The 21,974-nt window shown below is 36.5% G+C and overlaps 1 protein-coding gene across 2 annotated transcripts in view; it reads left to right on the forward strand.

Moving 5' to 3' along the window:
- Positions 1-11,129: 11,129 nt before the first annotated feature.
- ttyh2l (tweety homolog 2, like) overlaps positions 11,130-21,974 on the forward strand; it is a 54,392-nt gene continuing 43,547 nt past the window's right edge. For both annotated transcript variants that reach the window (XM_016290887.1, XM_016290885.1), the window contains exons 1-2: positions 11,130-11,514; positions 17,421-17,593. In XM_016290887.1, the coding sequence (XP_016146373.1) occupies positions 11,386-11,514; positions 17,421-17,593 (302 nt within the window). In that variant the 5' untranslated portion in view covers positions 11,130-11,385. The remainder of the gene's footprint in view (positions 11,515-17,420; positions 17,594-21,974) is intronic.

A 21,974-nucleotide genomic window follows, 5' to 3' on the forward strand; every position in this document is an offset into this window, starting at 1 on the left:
GCTCTTCCTGAATAAAGCAGCACAGAGGATTAGTTAGAAAGAGTGATGAGATGTTCAAGATGATAACCAACTCCTCGGTGGGCGCCCATTCATCTTGCACTCACACCGCCATAGCATTCAGTAATAACATGCTCTTGTCTGCGGCATCATGTGGCCCACAGGAGCCGTGAGTGGAGGGCTGAGAAAGCCATGCCAATCTCATCTCATCTAGAGCAGGGCAAGCCACATTCCCTAAGCTCTTCTCATCAGCATAAACATCTGCTCATCAACAGTAGACACACACAGATGCGCGCTTGCACAATTCACATGTCATATGTGCCTCAGATAACATGATGGTCCTGTGCAATACTCATCCTGTAAATGGTGTAATTGGAAATCAATATGCTGAATGCACAGCAATGAACACGAAAGCATATGTTGTTATAGTTTGATAATACACGTTTAATTGGCTATTCCAATAAACAAGATTTTAGTAAAAAAAAAACATGCAATGTCCAATAGATTGCATCGCTTCAGATTGCATCTCAAGGGTACGACGAGTGGCTCTAAGATGCTTGTATGGGTAATGCATTTCATTCTGAGGTTCGTGCGGTGCAAGAGCACTCAGAAATGGTTCAAATGCACAGCTCCACATACTGAAGTGGAGCAGCATTGAAATCACGTTACGGGTCTTGCGCGAAACGCAGGCTTTTCTCTCCATGGCACCATTCCAGTCCTTAGTAAATGGCAGAAATTGATTACCACCCCCAACTAATTGTGAGGCTTCCATCTGCTAAATCTTAATTGCAACTTCAGACCACAAAGCAGCCCGTGTTCTCAGAGAAAACTGCATGAAGCTCACATACACTCCATCAAACTGCAAACATTACAGCACTTGAAAAATGTATTGTGCATAATGCTCTAGAGCAGGGGTGCCCAACCCTGGTCCTGGAGATCTACCTTCCTGCAGAGTTCAGTTCCAACCCTGATCATACACACCTGTCTGTAATTATCAAGTTGGTTCAGGTGTGTTTGATCAGGGTTGGAGCTAAACTCTGCAGGAAGGTATATCTCCAGGAACAGGGTTGGGCACCCCTGCTCTAGAGTGACGTTTGTTATGCCAGTGAATCAAGCAGGTTACCAAGAACAAACTAGTCTTCGACAAGTCACATGGTGTCAATATGAAAGTCCCCTAGAGGAACTGGCTCCAAGAAAATAAAACTGCTTTCATTAGCTACTGATATGACTGTCTTCATCTCATGTTTAACATTACGTAAACTCACATATTTTTCAAAAGTTCTATTCATTTCCGTAGGGACATTTTTAATGAGGAAAAAATTACTTGCATCAAAAGTGCATACTTAAAATCATTACAATAATGATAAGATGATGATTTTACTAGATAGCTGTAGTCGCATGCATTTGTTACTGACTCAAATTATGCACCAAGAAACACACCAAAACATGTTTTCTTCCTGTTCAACAGATTTTTCTTCACTTTTTTTTCTGAGACAATTGGACTTTATTCCACTAGGAAAACTGTTTAATTACCTACTGCCTTTCCAGCCCACTGATTTACATTCTAAGCTACTTTAATTATACAATTCATTGCATTTTAAATGTGGATAAACTACTTAAAATTCAGCGATTAAAAGCTGTTGAATAATATCAGCAGATTTAAGAATGGCCATTGCTGCAGGAATTAAAATACAAAATGCATTGTTTACTTCTTTTGTTCCTTGTGTTTATGGTGGCGGCACCTCATCCACACACCTCACCAACCTATTCAATTTCACTATATAGGTCCCTGGTATCATTTGTCATTTTTCAAACACTTCTTCATCTGTCCTTATCACTCACAGATAAAAAAGCACTAACAAGAAGTTGATTCAAAGTGCCTGTCCTTCACGAATGGTCAAGGCATTACCTCTAATGGGCCTCATATGTACGGAACACAATGTTCCACTGAGAAATCAAGACTGTTTTTCAATTTGACTGTGTATGAGACAGCACTGGTATATGAGGTATATGAGAACATTCAAATGCACCACTTGTTTGCTGGCACTTTACAGTCAGGGGACCTTGGCAATGGTTCAATCTGTGATTCTGTAAAGAGTCTAGCCCTGGAAATAGAATAATCAACAAGGGTAATACTCAGGAAGGCTGAGTTAGGATTAAGATCATAATAGAACTGCAGCTGAGGCTTTGGTCTCTAAGGTACGGACTGAAATCTGTTCACTATTAAGAATTTAGAGTGCCTTTATATTCCTATTCCATTTCTGAATTTAAAATAATTTAAGCTAAAGGTGTCTCAAACAGGATGCAGAGTTGCAACTCAAATTTTGAGTTTTATTAGTATTAAGTACTATTCAAATTAAATAAAATTCAAAGGAATTTAAAGGTTGTTAATAGTATTTTTTTTAATAGCACATAAAAAATTGATATGTATTACCCAGTATTAAAAACATACAATACACAAATATATGGGGAATTTCCAAAAAAAAGAAGAAAAAGGTTATATGATGCAGAAATTAATTTATTATTCATTATTCATTTTAAATAATATTATTAAATAATAAAATATTTTTAAAAAATTATCTAATCATATGTATATTATTGTTTTTTATATTGATGATAATGATGATTAATTCTAACTAATTATGTCTACATATAAAGCAATATATAGGCATAATTAATCATAATTAAATTATTTATGTTTTGTCAACAAAGTTATGTTGAAATTCTTTGAACTGTAATTCAGCAAATACCAATTCTACCTCCAAATCAATTATATACTTACAGTATATATTAGCCTCCACACCAATGGACAATAACATTGTTTTCTGCAGTTGTGTTGTCTGCCACTTTAAATGCTTGAGCTCTTTATAGTAAAGTGTGGATTTTAATTGGCTGCCAATGCTTTTATCATTCATCAGCTGCATGGAAAAAATAAATAAATAAATAATTCTGAAATTGATTCCAACCCAAACGGCAACCTCCCGCTCTCTCTCGTGAAGCCAACACGGAAGTGACTTAAACTGTAATTAGTCAACTGGTCACTAGAGGCTGGCTGCAAAAGGCAGTCAGTCCCATAGACTCCCCATGTTAAAATGCCCAACTTTACAGCAGAAAAAAATATGTTTACAGCCTGGTTCAAAAAATGATTTTGGTCTATATAGCTAATTTTGCCCTTCATGACAACTGTGAGGGGGGTGAATTTTTATCTAAGTCATCAGTTTAAATTATATTAAGCCTTAAAATTCTGCATAATTTAGGGCGTGGTCACTTGAGTGACAGGTGGATTGGGCTGCTGTCACCACCGTCGAGCTAGGCGGGCGTGGTTTCAGCAACCAGCTCCCACCTTTTTGCCCATTTTCGATTATCCAGGAGTGACGCTGCCAAGATGGCGACAGCCGGCTCTGCCCACTTTGAGCTTCAAAAATGCTCTTCAGGAACCTAGGGGGGACATCATGGACACTACGTCCATGTTTTTATATAGTCTATGTTCCAACCCTAATTTATAATTTCTCTGTCTTGTTATAATAGAATAATCAACAAGGGTAATACTCAGGAAGGCTGAGTTAGGATTAAGATCATAATAGAACTGCAGCTGAGGCTTTGGTCTCTAAGGTACGGACTGAAATCTCATATAACATTCAATATTTAAAATATTGCATTATCAAGGTTATTCAGTTCACATCTTCAAAACTATGTTCTTATTTCTCACTCGAAGATAGTAATTTTAGATACTGCATGGTTTTTAATAAATGACCATTATTGATTATAACATGCATTCTCAAGTGATTTTCAGTGCTGTTCACTATTAAGAATTTAGAGTGCCTTTATATTCCTATTCCATTTCTGAATTTAAAATAATTTAAGCTAAAGGTGTCTCAAACAGGATGCAGAGTTGCAACTCAAATTTTGAGTTTTATTAGTATTAAGTTGTGTTGTCTGCCACTTTAAATGCTTGAGCTCTTTATAGTAAAGTGTGGATTTTAATTGGCTGCCAATGCTTTTATCATTCATCAGCTGCATGTAAAAAATAAATAAATAAATAATTCTGAAATTGATTCCAACCCAAACGGCAACCTCCCGCTCTCTCTCGTGAAGCCAATACGGAAGTGACTTAAACTGTAATTAGTCAACTGGTCACTAGAGGCTGGCTGCAAAAGGCAGTCAGTCCCATAGACTCCCCATGTTAAAATGCCCAACTTTACAGCAGGAAAAAACATGTTTACAGCCTGGTTCAAAAAATGATTTTGGTCTATATAGCTAATTTTGCCCTTCATGACAACTGTGAGGGGGGTGAATTTTTATCTAAGTCATCAGTTTAAATTATATTAAGCCTTAAAATTCTGCATAATTTAGGGCGTGGTCACTTGAGTGACAGGTGGATTGGGCTGCTGTCACCACCGTCGAGCTAGGCGGGCGTGGTTTCAGCAACCAGCTCCCACCTTTTTGCCCATTTTCGATTATCCAGGAGTGACGCTGCCAAGATGGCGACAGCCGGCTCTGCCCACTTTGAGCTTCAAAAATGCTCTTCAGGAACCTAGGGGGGACATCATGGACACTACGTCCATGTTTTTATATAGTCTATGTTCCAACCCTAATTTATAATTTCTCTGTCTTGTTATCATTGGTTGCAGTGTGGACTTTTCTATTCTCATAGAATTAGAATGATCATTAAAGCATTATAGTTATAGGTATCGGTCTTAGTGTGAACAGACCTTATTCATAAATTGAAAAAGAGCCCATGGTTAAATTTGGAATTTTGCACAACACTCACTAACAGACACACTCTGACTTGTACTATGAAACGGCTATGCTATAAAAATTACTTTTTGGCGGTTATGGGCCCTGGTTGCAGAATAAGCTTTTATCTTGAGCTGCTGACAGAAACCATAATCAGTCTTTAAGCTGCAGTGTTCTTTGTTCTGTTCCCTCTTGTCTTTGGTAGGTGTGCAGCTCGCACTGCAATCAAAGAATCTCCTCTCAAACCAGGCAATAAGCCCAAAGCTTGTGCTTTATCTCCGCTCTCTGTTAAGATTGTCTCTATGTCCTCAGAAATCCAAGTGGTACATAAAAGAAAACAGTTATTGTGCAAAGATGTCTTTGGAGAGTTCCTCCAAACCTGCCTTATTTGGCTCTCTCTTTTCATCATTCCAACAGATCGATACAGTGCTGAGACAATTATCACTGTAAACCGCAAATTGCAATGATACGTTCCACAAAAACATATTTGGGCCAATTCAGTTCAACCTGCTGCTGAAATCTTGTTTCAGACAATCATATACATTTTCAGTCACACACTTAAGGCAGAAAAAAAAATCCAGATCAAGCTGACAAACATTGTTCCCATTTGCTCACTCCAAAACATTAGTCAGTTTAACGGCCCATTCAAAGGAATCACTGCTGTTCATGTTGGATCCCCAGGTTGTTGAGGGCTCACACTGATTGCCTGCAACCATATACAGTATATGCTGAATTTCATCTGAATGCATGGTTCACCAGTTTATTTGTTTGCACTGCCATTGTATAGTGCTTTTTTTCTCAAGGTCTAAGGGTTGCCAAACAAAGGAACCCCGGGATTTCTTATTTCCCTCCTGCAGTGTCATCTTGTTCCACTAAGCAAATGGATTATCCTTGTAACGGTAAAGGGGAACAAAACAAAAGATCAATAATTTAGTGACACACATTATAGGTAAAAATCAACTGAGGAAGAGAAAAAGAGTTTCCAATGCAAGAACACATTTAAAACAGGAGAATGTCAAAGAAATGCTGGGAGGGTTTTACATTCTAGAAGGGAACATTTACATGACAACAATATACAAAAAAAGGAAAAGTTTGTCCTTTGTGTTTTTAACATACAGATGACAACGTTGTCAAAATTATCCCTGTTCACATGGATCTGTGAAAATGACTTAAGCGTTGTATTATGCATGCCAGGCCAGTAGTTGGCGATGTAACTTTGTAAAGAAATAGTACGCAAACATGTAATATGCATGTGCATGATATCATGGTTTTCACAAATTTGCGGTTTTGTCGTTTACAAAAAGACGATAACACTTTTCAAAAGTTTCCCCCAAAACACCATTGCCATGTAAAGCCAAAACGCATAAAAAGATTTCCATTTTTAGTTGATAAATGGTGTTGTGTAAAATCCCCCTTAGCTAGCCAGAAAATTATATTTATAGGGCCGCTATATGTAAGCCATCCACCATCGGCAACTAGAGGCCAATATTTATGAATGGATGTCAGTGGAGGAGAGGGAGGATTTCTCACGACACCAGAAGACAAAAATAGTGCAAAAAAATTAAACGTTTCCTCCTGAAATTAAAATAAACTGATGCTAACATTCTCTTCTACAATGTCCAACACAAACACCTCCATTAACATCTCAAAAAATGTAGTTTAGTGTTTCAGACACACCCTCTCCTTCTACAACCTGCAGCTTTGGCGTAACCATGGTGATAAAGCAATATATTTACCTGTCCGACAGAAGAAAACAAGCTTGTAATCTGTTATCAAGTGCATAGAAGCTCTCAGCTTCCTCCATCAATGAGATGCTTTATTGATACTCACTCTCTTTTTTAGTCCTTACACTTTTTGATCTCTTTATGTTCCTGTGCCTTCCTGTATTCCTTTTAGGACGCATGGCTGTGAAAGCCTTTCTATTTTGGTGCCCCCCAAACTCCTGTGGGGGTGTTCCAGAAAGCAGGGGACATGCCTAGGTATGTTTAAGGGTAAGTAAGCGGATAAACTCAGCTTTCGGTTCCAACAACGAAGGTAACTCTCAGGGTATGTATGTAAGTAGCTTAGCAACTTATTCTCTGAACATAACCTGCTCCCTCCAGAGTAGGTTATTTTTCAGGGTCAGTTTACTTAAGCGCTGTAAGCGCATGCGTGACCTATTGATGAGACTCTAGTAGGTGTGACAGATTGCGCACAATATTATATATGATTACAACATAGATATCAAATATACAATAGCCTATCTGCATTTTCTATAATGTATTTCTATAATAAAAAAATACGTTATATTTCTTATTATATAATTAGCATCACACAATATAATTCCTATTCTCAGTAATTAAAGGCACAATATGTAAGATTTTTTTATTAAAATATCCAAAAACCACTAGAACAGTGTTATATATTTTGCTGACTTGTGTACTTACATTATCCCAAATGTTTCGAAGAATGTTTAAATCCAGAGAAATAAAAATTTTAACTAGTGACACGGACCGTGTCCATAGTGTCATTGTGTCGCCTGCCAATGACGTCATAACCCCTAGATTTCCGCACAGAGTAGCATTATAACAGAACTTTCAAATGTATCTAGTATAATAAAACAGCGCTGTTTTTTTCCGGAAGGAGCGGAAGCGGTCGACTGTGTCATAATAAAAGCTCCGCTGCTTTCGAGCCATGTGTCACGCTCGTTCTGCGGCCTCGTTTCGCTTCGACGGCTTTTTTAGCCTCACCCTGCTTCATTCTACCACGTTAATAAATCATTAGCTCATCCATGAACATGATTTCTGCCCGAGTCCCGTCGGATTGCATCGGCTGTGCATGACAACTGTGAGGGGGGTGAATTTTTATCTAAGTCATCAGTTTAAATTATATTAAGCCTTAAAATTCTGCATAATTTAGGGCGTGGTCACTTGAGTGACAGGTGGATTGGGCTGCTGTCACCACCGTCGAGCTAGGCGGGCGTGGTTTCAGCAACCAGCTCCCACCTTTTTGCCCATTTTCGATTATCCAGGAGTGACGCTGCCAAGATGGCGACAGCCGGCTCTGCCCACTTTGAGCTTCAAAAATGCTCTTCAGGAACCTAGGGGGGACATCATGGACACTACGTCCATGTTTTTATATAGTCTATGTTCCAACCCTAATTTATAATTTCTCTGTCTTGTTATCATTGGTTGCAGTGTGGACTTTTCTATTCTCATAGAATTAGAATGATCATTAAAGCATTATAGTTATAGGTATCGGTCTTAGTGTGAACAGACCTTATTCATAAATTGAAAAAGAGCCCATGGTTAAATTTGGAATTTTGCACAACACTCACTAACAGACACACTCTGACTTGTACTATGAAACGGCTATGCTATAAAAATTACTTTTTGGCGGTTATGGGCCCTGGTTGCAGAATAAGCTTTTATCTTGAGCTGCTGACAGAAACCATAATCAGTCTTTAAGCTGCAGTGTTCTTTGTTCTGTTCCCTCTTGTCTTTGGTAGGTGTGCAGCTCGCACTGCAATCAAAGAATCTCCTCTCAAACCAGGCAATAAGCCCAAAGCTTGTGCTTTATCTCCGCTCTCTGTTAAGATTGTCTCTATGTCCTCAGAAATCCAAGTGGTACATAAAAGAAAACAGTTATTGTGCAAAGATGTCTTTGGAGAGTTCCTCCAAACCTGCCTTATTTGGCTCTCTCTTTTCATCATTCCAACAGATCGATACAGTGCTGAGACAATTATCACTGTAAACCGCAAATTGCAATGATACGTTCCACAAAAACATATTTGGGCCAATTCAGTTCAACCTGCTGCTGAAATCTTGTTTCAGACAATCATATACATTTTCAGTCACACACTTAAGGCAGAAAAAAAAATCCAGATCAAGCTGACAAACATTGTTCCCATTTGCTCACTCCAAAACATTAGTCAGTTTAACGGCCCATTCAAAGGAATCACTGCTGTTCATGTTGGATCCCCAGGTTGTTGAGGGCTCACACTGATTGCCTGCAACCATATACAGTATATGCTGAATTTCATCTGAATGCATGGTTCACCAGTTTATTTGTTTGCACTGCCATTGTATAGTGCTTTTTTTCTCAAGGTCTAAGGGTTGCCAAACAAAGGAACCCCGGGATTTCTTATTTCCCTCCTGCAGTGTCATCTTGTTCCACTAAGCAAATGGATTATCCTTGTAACGGTAAAGGGGAACAAAACAAAAGATCAATAATTTAGTGACACACATTATAGGTAAAAATCAACTGAGGAAGAGAAAAAGAGTTTCCAATGCAAGAACACATTTAAAACAGGAGAATGTCAAAGAAATGCTGGGAGGGTTTTACATTCTAGAAGGGAACATTTACATGACAACAATATACAAAAAAAGGAAAAGTTTGTCCTTTGTGTTTTTAACATACAGATGACAACGTTGTCAAAATTATCCCTGTTCACATGGATCTGTGAAAATGACTTAAGCGTTGTATTATGCATGCCAGGCCAGTAGTTGGCGATGTAACTTTGTAAAGAAATAGTACGCAAACATGTAATATGCATGTGCATGATATCATGGTTTTCACAAATTTGCGGTTTTGTCGTTTACAAAAAGACGATAACAGTTTTCAAAAGTTTCCCCCAAAACACCATTGCCATGTAAAGCCAAAACGCATAAAAAGATTTCCATTTTTAGTTGATAAATGGTGTTGTGTAAAATCCCCCTTAGCTAGCCAGAAAATTATATTTATAGGGCCGCTATATGTAAACCATCAGCAACTAGAGGCCAATATTTATGAATGGATGTCAGTGGAGGAGAGGGAGGATTTCTCACGACACCAGAAGACAAAAATAGTGCAAAAAAATTAAACGTTTCCTCCTGAAATTAAAATAAACTGATGCTAACATTCTCTTCTACAATGTCCAACACAAACACCTCCATTAACATCTCAAAAAATGTAGTTTAGTGTTTCAGACACACCCTCTCCTTCTACAACCTGCAGCTTTGGCGTAACCATGGTATATATATATATATTGGCTTAATAACCTCAGTTCATTCATGTTGGCCTGTTTCATACATGTTTTCTATTCATTCTATGACTTTCCAAGACAAAGGTACAAGACTGAGTACTTGACTTCTTTTATAGTGCAATGTGCTATTCATCAAGTACTATGAATCAGTGCTGCAATTGACTGATCAGTGATATTTTGGCCTTGATCCCTCCTGAAGTGTTTTGTGTTTTCATTATGTTCTCTTTTGCCAAACTAGACTTCAGATCATTTCAGGTGAAAGTTTTGTTCCTGGTGCTGGTACTGGAGATAAGAAGTTTCACGACCTTAGTCAGGTTAGACACCATATTAAAAAAATAAATAAATAGATAAATAAAAACAAGGCTGTGAGGGACAGACTTACAGTCTTGACATTGACATGCACTGTATAAATGTCCTAGATCACTTCATTTTTACTACTCACAACTGTAATACTGTTTTACAGAGTTTTTGTCTTTAGCAGTCATTATCAGTAAGCCTAAAATGCAATATATTACAAATATATTTAATATTCAAAAACAAATACTGGCTTCAAAAGATTCTTGTTTCCACAGTAAGAGAAACTTCTCTGATTGGTGGATTTTGTTTGAGGATTGTGGGTAATGATTGGTGGATTTTGTTTGAGGATTGTGGGTAATGTAGCACTACCCTGACAAAGGTTTGTTCTCTCCACTTTTTTTAACATCTGACTAGAACTAGTCTTTAACTGTCAGTAAGTATAAAAATACAATATATTAGAAATATGTTAAATATTCAAACACAAAAACTGTTTTCAATCAATTCCTGTTTCTGCAGTAACAGAAACGTCTCTGATTGGTGGATTTTGTTTCAGGATTGTGGGTAGTGTAGTACTTTGCGTCCAAACGTGATTCAAATTTTGAATCTGCCAACACAGTTCGTGGACATGAAAGCGTCCTTGGTTTGGAAAGGTTTGAAAACCATGGAATAGGACATTTTTGGGGTGAAGTGTCCTTTCAGTCCACCAGATGTCAATATTGAATATGAGTGAAAGCGCTAATGCGCTCACCGTTTGACTAGGGACTAATTAGATGTTCAGTCTAAAAATGTCAGATGCTTTTCTTTGAATTACGCATTCATATTTTAAATAAATGCGTCTTAAGATCACAAAAGGACTATATTCTTGTTCTGTGTATACAGACACACTCGTTGCTTTTTTATGTTGTGTGTGAGATTTATTTGACAGTATGTGCACCAGAAATATAAGCTTTTTAGTAGCACATTTTATAGCACCTTTTCCAGTTGTGAATCCACACGTTTTGCTCTTGTCTGTGCTTTTTACACATCGATCTTAAGTGAGTTTACAACTTGTCTGGAGTGATGATCAGAGGTGTAGACGCGCGCGTGGTGCGCAGCCGCAGGAGAGGTGCGTGGAGTCAGTCAGTGTCAGGGCGCTCCGAGGGATCACAGCTTGATCACTCTGCACGCACTCACACGCTCAACCCTAGTGCTATGCATCCTTTTAAGCCAAATAGGAAAGGGGAAATACATTCGCGCGGTGTTTCCCTGGCTGGCCATCTTTGTTGTGTTTGGTGTTTTCGAGTGAACGGTGAGGATTACCGGAGCGCTCCAGTCTCCAGAAATCAGCGGTGTGTTTGACTTTCTCGCCCGGGATGGCCTCATCGCGCCAGGACTACATTGCACCATGGTGGACCTACTGGCTGCACAATTTCCCGCATCTTAATTTTAATTTCCAAACGGTTGATAAAACTTTTAAACCCGAGGACGCCAGCTATCAGCAGGTGAGAGTTGTCTGGATTTGTTTGTAGTTTATGGAGGGGAGACCGAGGGAAAACTAAAAGTAAATATGATCATTTTTTACTATAGCTGCTGGGTAAACAACTGACACATTTATAGATTAGTCAACTATATAATGACGGTACATGTTAACTTAAATTTTGAGTCGTGTTCTCGGGACAAGAGTATTTTTATAAGTATTATTTTAATGAAGGGAAGAACCTACAATGTAGGTTTATTTTTGAAAGTCAGTTTCTATATAGACAAATACTTAACAGCAACAAAAAGAAGCAATTGAACATCTACACTGTTACGGCTTGAAGAGAGAGGGAATAGAGTTCATTGTACACAGGTTGGCTTGACCACAATTTGGAGAATTTGATCATACTACATGGGGCAAGTTGTCACCGTGTAACAGGCCAATAAACAGTTTAAGACTTTTCAGAATGAAGCTAACAAATATGAGTTAAGCAATTCATTAGTCTATAAATAAATAGTGCAAAATATCAAGCCATTGGTTAAGCCATGAACAATTATTAATTGCTTAAATTTCACCATGAAGTAAACCTGAGTTGGGCATTTCATTAGACTGCAAATAAATAAATAATGAATAGAATAACGTACAAAAATAGCAATGCCTTGTTTGACCGGCAAATATTATAATTAATAAATTGCATACATCTATAACATTTCAAATGTGTGATAACTTACCTCAACCTGATATGAATGAAAAACACCTGAACATATCTTTAAGTGACATTGCCTTATTTTTATAGTTGATTCTTGTCTGTATGACAGTGTGTAAAACAAGTGTACTAGTTTTGATGCTTTTTTATAGCTTTTAATTTATTGCCGTTTCATTAGTTGTTGTTTTGTCTGTTTTAATAATTGATTTGCTGTTTAAATTCATCTGAAAACCAATTTAATACCCTATTATAGGCTACATTTTAAATAAACAACAAAAATACATGTTCATCTCAAATCAGTGTTGGTGAACAGCAGGTATTTACCATGTAGCGTGACAGTAGGGCTGCACGATAATGACAAAAATCATAATTGTCGATTATTCCCTTGAAATTGTAATTGTGATTATTAATTACTATTATCACAATTTACATTGATGTTTACACCATTGTTTGATGCAACGGCATGCCGTATTTTTATATGAAAATAAGCTGAAAACACTCTAACTGAAAAACCTTTAGTGCTTTTCTATAGTATTAAGCTTCAAATGTCATATATACATCGGATTGGTTTCTTCTTTAAATGATAAAAAAAATGAATGATATTATAATGTTATACTAAAACAATGGAAAAACCCTTAAGATAACATGTAGAAAGAACAAAAAACATCTTAAGCGTGCAGAATAACATAAGTGGACTTTGAACGATTAATTGCCGCTTTGAACGATTGCGTAATTGTGGCATCCATAATTGTAATCGCGATTAGAAATTCGATTAATTGTGCAGCCCTATGTGACCGCATATCCCACATGCTTTGTTTTCCTTTTTCTGGGCGAGAAGTGTTCGAAAGCATTTTTAAGACATGTGCCTATACAGAAACTGAATTAGAAATAAACGTACATGTAAATATTTACAGTGTGACAACTTGCCCCGGCCTCCCCTCTTGAGTAAGCAGCTGTAGTGGCCTTTTCTTGCAGGTGTAGTAGTGGAACATGCAGGATGAAATTGGGTGTGAAAGGTAATTTTGTAATGGATGACAGGTTTCTCTCGACTCGGCAACTGTGTAGAACTATCTCAAACAGGAGCTGACTGCAGTGACTTCCACTCTATATACATACTCTTATTTGTTCCTATAATCCAAATTCATTACCTTTAAGACAATAATTCCACACTTTAATTATGAAATATATTTTGTACCTTCAGCATCCTGGGACTTTGATCTAAAAATGTCAATGAACTCTATAAATGTGCAGTATCTGGTAAACACAGATGTGTCTGGTGGGTCAGATCTCCATTAAAAAGACTGTTTCTACAGGGTGATTTATATCTTAGCACACGATACTCTCTCCAGAGGAACATTTTGCTCATTGATTTAGTCTATATTTCTGCTGGGGTTTTTATCAAAAAGGATATTACGTGCCTTGTTCAAGGTCGAACAAGGCACGGGGTTACTTGAGGAAATCAATGGAGCGGCAACACAAGTTTATTTAATCTCTGATTCTAAAATAAACTGCTTGTCAAATCTTTGTCTCGATTAAATTCCCTTGCTTGTGCTTACTTGAAATCAATAACAATAATTGTTCTTCTGAACATATTTCCAGTACCATCTCAGGGGTGTGTGATGTCAAGAGATTTGTTGACATTGCACATATTTGAAATTCACATCACATGAAAATGCCAGTGTGCAACTATTATGTGTGGTTTTAGTTTTGGTGATATATATTGACATTTCTAAGAGCAAAGACACAAATTCTCACAATCTTTTAGGTGTCTTTGGTCTTTTAAATATGTACCTTTAGAAATACCAAAATGGCAAATAAAATGAGTAATTTTGTATGTTAGTAGTAGCATCATGGGTTTCTTTAAAGTACCTGTTTGATGAATATGATCAGATGCCATCACTATAATACCATAGTACTTTCACAGTGCTTTTTTGTAAGGAAGTGTATGTATATGAAATATGTATTTCCTGCTTGCCCTTTTAGGCCTCCATCTCTCCTCTGCATGTTTTTTTAGCACTCACTGGCAGGAAGTTTGGTTTAATGCTGTTAAACTTCCTCTTATAACAATGCATGGGACAAATATAGAGATCAAAGTTTTTTTCTCAGGTGTTTCTACTTCGATTTCATAGAAGAAATAAAAATGAGAATTCTTTACATAAAAGTACGAAGAACCAATGTGAATAGTGTAGTAGTGCTGGGCGGTATACCGGTTCATACCAAATACCGGTGTTTATTTTTGTTATGAATTTTTTAAATACCGCAGTACTGGTGTAGGTCGCTTAAACAACGTTCGGAACGTGACACTGTTTGAAAGGGGTCCCTTTTCGCTGTTGCACTGTGGTGAGGGAACAGCTGTATGTGTTACTAAGCGTGAAAGTTCCGAAACTGAAGCTGTAGAACTAATAGAACGTGATGACACAGAAGAACTCATCCACAAATATCCACCGCCACAAATATCCACCGCCCCCTGCCATCAGCTCCCGTGTCTCACACACACGAGCGCGACTTTAACACTGAAAGATTTAACTTTCAGACCCTTTAGCAGCTTTTTTCCATAGAATATTCATACTGACAAACCTAGCGACTTTTTTGGATAAACCTTAGCTATGGTTCAGTTGGAAGATTTTGCCAGTGCTGTCCCGCGAACGCGAGGTCTGACTTTCCCGGAGAAGTGTCACCTCTCTCGGCGTCTGTTCTGTGCAGTGAGCGGCAGAGAAGCAGCACAATCAGTTGGCCGCACCGCACAAAACAGCATTTCCTAGCACCTGTCGCTTACTGATTGTTTGGAAATCTAAATATGAGAGTAGTTCGTCTGTTAATATTACATGCACTTTTTTTTTTTTTTTAGTTTGTTACTCAGACGCAGGCAGTGCGCTGCATGAGACAAAAAAGTAATATAGCCAAAACAACCGCATAGCCGCTCTTTAGTGTAGATGCATGTAGATTTTATCAGACGATGCCGCGATTATAAATGAGAGTGACTCCTGGTTAACATGTATTAAAAGGGGTCGTGTTTAGTCACTATTTAGTGTGGTATTATTTGACAATATTCACTCATCGTGACAGTAAAATAAGGCATTCTAAGTCAATATACTGCAGTATTTCCTCTCTCAATCAGAAGTGCATGAATATATGCATACGTGCATGAAAAAATATATACCGTCATGTACCGTGAAACCGGTATAATTTTGAAAAATACCGTCATATAAATGTTTGGTCATACCGCCCAGCACTATAGTGTAGCTCTGAATATTTAGTTTTGGAAAAATATGATGAGAAATGTCTGAAATCTGATTGCAGACAGCGGTGGATGCACTACACAAATCAGGTACTTGAGTAAAAGGACGGACACAGTACTCCAGTAGAAGAATAAAGTCAAAAGTCAAAGTCTGCTTTATTGTCAATTCTGCCACATGTACAACACATACATACAGAGAATTGAAATTGCGTTACTCTCAGACCCTTGGTGCATACAGTTAACACTTAACACTAACAGTAGACATAATACAGATAAATACAGTTAAGTACTGTGTTTAAAGTTTACTTAAGGAAAATCGAAAAGCACTTGTTTTGTTTTATTAAATCTACTTGTGTTAAAAGTAAAAATTACTAATCGATAAACCATTTATTTAGCAATTGTATATACTTCATCCTACAATAAGGAAGATTTGTGGTCAAGACAGTGAATATGTATTGATCTGTAAATAAGCTATTTACTTTAGATATAGCAATTTATTGCGCTTTGTTTTATCATCAAAACATACACTACATTAAACATTAACTTCAATATAGTACAATATTAATTTAAGTTGCTGATAGCTCAGATCTTCAAACAAGTGAAAATAACAAAATATACCATGCAGAATTTAAAAATTAAGAAAAACAGAACGTAGGTTGACAATAATAACACACAATATAAAAACAGGCATCACATGGGGCAAAATATATTAACTTTTGAAGAAGAAAGCTATGCAGACATACTAGCTTTATATCATGTAAAACTGTTACAACAGGAAGATGCGTGAGCATATTTGTTTTAACATTTATAGTTTTTACCTAAAATTGCCTACACAAACAGTGACATGCAAATGTGGGTATGTCCACTTTCAAGCATTTCAAACAATTGACTTAAACAGCTTGCCCTTTTACAGCAGATTTGGCTCACAAGTAACTGACAGTCATGAGTCATGACCTTAATATGATTTTTTAGTATTAAACAACTATTATAATTCTACACTTTGGTTTTGACTATAAATCCTCATGTTCTTATATGGCATTAAAAATAATTACATGCCACCCTGATTTTAGTCATTTTGCTCTGAATTTCCCAAGAGCATGCTGTGATTATTTATTGTGAATTTTTATGCAATCTAGCTTTTGGTCCTTGACTAAAATTTACATTTTAAAATCACAGAGAGGTATTTGTTCAGCATTAAAATAGGTGGTAGTCCTTTTCAGTGTTTTCTTAAGCTAATAATATATCTAATATCTCAGATATCTATCTAAATCTAATATCCGGCTGTCCTTTTGTTAGCCCTGGATCACAAGGCTCCAGAGCTGTTGTGCTTTACTTTGATCACATGATGTTCAAGTCTAAGACTGAACGTTTCTGTTTCGCCTCAGTCCATGTGAGTTACCATGGCGATGCACATGGGGGCCCAAGCTCGCCCTCATAACAGCCATCATGCGATTTATCCACCCACAGCTGCCATGAACATAAACACATCATCGAGATACATAATCTCTGAGAGATGCGGACACCTCTGTTTTTCAGTTTTCTACATAGAGACCATTCAGGAAAACATAATGTCTTTCCTCATAGGTAACATCACAAATAATGTACAAATAACTGTGCACCAGAAGTGTAGGTCAGAACATTTGCATTAGTTTTAAACTAAATCTATATTTTTGTCTTGTTATAAAGCCTTTTGTTTTGTTCACATAAAGTTTTGTTAGGTGTATGCCTAAAACAAGACAAAACTATTTGGCAATATGATTACAAAGAACACATTTAATTCAAGATATATTCGCTGAAAGTCTTTTTTTTTATTAATTAAGTGTAATTTTTCTGATGATCTTATGGAAAGACAGACAAATAAATGCTGATTAAGAAAATGCAATGAAATAAACGTTTTATTGAATTGCAACACTGACGACAGATGGATCAGTCTACTTCCTGTTTGTTTTGACCATCTGCTCCATGTTTGCCTGACTCTGTTTGGCAGTCTCTGATCTTCCTGGCCTGTGTGTCTGCGGTGGGTCTGGGCTTGAGTCTGCTGGTGCTCTCCGCTTTTCTGACCTGCCTGTGCTGCTGCCGTAGGGAAGAGGATGAGGAAGTCAAAAGGCCCGACACCTGCTGTGTCACATGGGCTGCTGTTATCACCGGTTTGGTCATATGGTGAGTACAATCACTTTGTTTTGGACCCACTAGACTAGGATACACAGGAACTGATTTTATTTATAGTTTTTAGATCTTGTTTTGAATACATCGTTTGCATGTCACTAAATGCTAATGCAGACGCAATAAAAATTAATACTTATATTCAGCAAGGATGCATTAAATTCAGCAAAAGTGACAGTAATGTCTCTTTAAATGCTGCTAATGATTTCTGGTTTAAATAAATGTTGTTCTTTTGAACTTTCCATTCATCAATGGCTCCTGAAGATTCAGCTTTGCCATAAAAGAATAAAATCATATTAAAGTATATCAAAATATTAAAAATGTAATCGTAATAAATATAAATATTAAAAATATTGGTGTTTTTACTGTACTTTTGATCAAATAAATGCCTCCTTGATAAAATTAGTGTCGTCCTGTAGAAACATTTAAATTATATTGCAGACACCAAACATTTGTATAAGAAGAAAAACTTATTAAATAGTTTGGCCTAAACTACTTTTATCTTTCAGGAATTTTTTTTTTTTTTTTTTATAATCATTTGTAATTGTATATACATTGTTGTGATTAACTGTGGCTGGAACAATAATGTAAAAGTTAACCTTTTCGACATGTTTCTGCGATGTTGTCTGGGAGTTTGGCAAAAGGAGAGTGGGACGATGGGCGGTGCTCGGGGTGGTGACTGAAGGCGGTGACTGTGTAGTTCTGACGTCAACTTTTTATGGAAGTCACAACGGTTCATGAAAAATCACAGCTACTTTAAGCAGGCTGTGCGCATTTTACTGTGGACTGACTGTTTTGAAACTTATATGGTAGTTACATAGCACCTAGACCTCAGTTACCGTGAAAAAAGCCAGGAAAAAGTTTTGACAATATGGGACCTTTAAGTTTGAGTCACTTAGTAATGGCACTAATGGCATGGGCAGGTACAAGGGAAAAATACAAGCGAAATAAATCATGACATGAATGCCAAATTAGTGCAGGCATAGACATTCAAATATTTCCTTAAAATAGTGAGCAAAAAAGGGCAGCAGAGTCATTCTAGGTCTAGTTCATGATTCAAGTTAATTTATCAGAGGAGCGCGTGTTGACTCTGCTGAAAAAAAAAGAAGAAATATAAAAAAATAAATCACCTGCTTTTGTTAATTTAGCCCTCATCCAATAATGACTTTGACGTCCCTGGGTTTTGCGAGTGTTTAAACTGGCCTTGAGTTTTTCTAATCCTCTTCCTCCTCTTAAACGTGGGTTTATTTATTTATTTTAATAATTAACTAGAAAAGGAAAGTTGAAAAATTAAAACAGTTTCAAGGTATATGCCTTATGTGGTTGAAGTCCTTTCTGTGCATTTTGGCTGTTTTCTATATCGTTGCTAGAGCTGGTTGCTGAGGTTCTGAGGTGCTCTGGGTGACGGATGGATAGATGGATATAGAGATGGATGATAGATGGATATATGGATGGATATATTGATGTATAGATGGATATATGGATGAATGTACAGATGGATAATTAGATGGATGGATAGATGGCTTTATCATATTATATATTTATAATATCAGTCTGAATATATTCATGTTGTAAAAAAAATATTTATTCCGCAAGGGTGCATTAAAATGATCAAAAGTGACAGTAAATACGTATGTAATGTTGCAAAAGATTTTTCAAATAAATGCTGTTTTTTGAACTTTCTGTTTATCAAAGAATCCTGAAAAAAATGTGCATGGTTTCCACAAAAAATATTAATCAGCACATCTGTTTTTAACATCGATAACAATGATAAATGTTACATAAAATCAGCATCAGAATGATTTCTGAAGGATCATGTGACACTGAAGACTGAAGGTATGATACTGAAAATTCAGCTTTGACAAAACAGGAATAGATAACACTTTAAACTATATATATATATAAACAAATAAAAATAAAATAACATTGTAATAATATTCCACAATAACACTGTTTTACTGTATTTTTTATCAAATAAACTCAGCCTTGATGCTCAGTCTTTTGTCAGAAACTTCTTTCAAAAATCGTAGTGTATGTTTTTCATTAAGAAAATGAAATTATCATAACGCAAAATAAATAAATGCAGAAATAATTCTGGTTGCATTCCTGTAATGTAAAAAAGACACATATTTATCTATTTTATTATTTAAAAATATTATAAAATTGAGGGATTTATATTAAAAATTGCAGAATCACCGTTGAGACTAATGGGACATCACTCAGAAATGTTCATGGAAGCCTCTGCATGGAATTTTGCGTCTATAATTTGGATGTATTAATACAATTTTATAGGTAAATGTTAGCTTTTTTTTGCCAGGGTCCCATCAGGTCCTTATAAAGTTTTACATTTATTTATTTTTTCCTTTCAAATTTAAGGTGATTAAAAAGTCTTAAATACATAGTTTAAGAAAAGTCTTAATTATCATTTCAAGAGGTCACGATATGATGTAAAGTGATGATTACACCTCAAAAGACTGATTTAATTAAATAAATATGAGCGCTGTATGTTTCAAAGTAAAAACATGGTGCTTATGCACATTTGGGTCAAATGTGCATTCAAAAAATGTATTTAAAAAAAAAATAATTAGAATAAAAAGGTGTCTAGAAATGTATATAATCATATCATAATCATAATTTTGACTCGTGGCTGAAATGTTAGGTTTATAATTTTTATCAAATCAATTTTTGTTCAAACTTGTATTATTTGAACTGCAAAATAGTTTAAAATGACATTTTATGGGTTACATTTACATTTAGTCATTTAGCAGACGCTTTTATCCAAAGCGACTTACAAATGAGGACAATAAAAGCAGTCAAAACTAACAAAAGAGCAACAATATATAAGTGCAAATGACAAGTCTCGGTTAGCCTAACGCAGTACACGTAGCAAGGTGTGTATATATATTATACACACACACAAACAAAGAAAAACAAGTAGATAGAATAGAAAAAATAGAAAGCTAGTGTTTGTTTTGTGTTGTTTTTTTTTTTAAATAAAGAATAAAAAAGATAAATATAGATAAAGTAGAATTTAAATAGAATAGAAAGTGTTAAGAGTTAGAGGGTCAAATAAAGGTGGAACAGATGTGTTTTTAGTCATTTCTTGAAGATGGTTAAAGGACTCAGCTGCTCGGATTGATTTGGGCAGGTCATTCCACCAGGAGGGAACAGTTCATGAAAAAGTCTGTGAAAGTGATTTTGTGCTTCTTTTAGATGGCACAATAATACGCCGTTCACGCAAGCTTCTAGAGGGCACATAACTCGGAAGTAATGAATTTAGGTAAATGGGTGCAGAGCCAGTGGTGGTTTTGTAGGCAAACATTATTGCCTTGAATTTAATGTTAATGGGTTAGGGTTTTACTGTGAGCATTGACCCCTCGTTAATATTGAATTTTTTGTATTTTTAGGTGTGCAGCTCGCAAGTTTGATTTTAAAAGCTCTACAGATACACTGATTACTATACAGTGTATTGTTACGTATACATGAAAATTATTAAATATTGACTAAATGTTTCAAAGGAAATGATGATTTGGAAAAATATGTTTGTTTGTTTTTTTCCTCCAAATCTCTGTCGTTGTAATCGTTGTGGATTAAGTGCAGGCTTACAAAAGCTTTCCTTTCCATCTATGCACTGAGTACTGTTATATTTAAAACAACCCACAAACAGTGTTTCCAGCGGTATGTCTTGGATTTGAGGGCTGTGTAATTCAGCATATGGCAGGTTGAGTGTGACAAACGGAGCATTTGGCTGGCTGGCAGAACACTTCTCCTCATACAGCCCTGATGTTCATTACCTGCTGGCATGTGTTGACAACCTCTGTTCTTCTAATACACTGCCTCCAAGAGCTTCCCGCTGTCACTCTCATTCTCTGCCAGTGTATGTTTGGCCCACTGGCCCATAATGCATTGCTTCACGGTTGAGCGATCGTATCTAAATAAGCTGTCTAGAACAGACTTTCCACTGTTTGCTGTAGCTAAAACAACATTCAGAATTTGAGAACAACAAACAGCCATTGGCTTCACTACAACTGCATAAATCCAATTTCGGCTTTAGTGGAAGTTTTTCTCTTAAAATTGAAAGGCAAAGAGGACCGCATCTGAAGGCCAAGCTTGATTGCACAACTGAATTCAAGAATGTTGACGTTATTGGGAGAGTGAGGAGGACGTTTTCGAGCTGCTAGGCTTTATAAACGCCTCCTGCCTGTAGTTGTGTGCCAGAAAATAGCTGTTGCAACAGTGAGTAAATGGGTGAAGTGATTGCCATTTTGCATGCTTCTAACTCTATTTCATGCAGTATCCTTACCTTCCACAAAGGAAAGTGAATCTAATGTATTGTAGCGTCTCAACCAATCTGACACACTAATTTTAATTTGATTTA

This window comes from Sinocyclocheilus grahami, unplaced genomic scaffold (genome assembly GCF_001515645.1).
Source record: "Sinocyclocheilus grahami isolate Dianchi unplaced genomic scaffold, SAMN03320097.WGS_v1.1 scaffold264.1, whole genome shotgun sequence".
Lineage (NCBI taxonomy): Eukaryota > Metazoa > Chordata > Actinopteri > Cypriniformes > Cyprinidae > Sinocyclocheilus > Sinocyclocheilus grahami.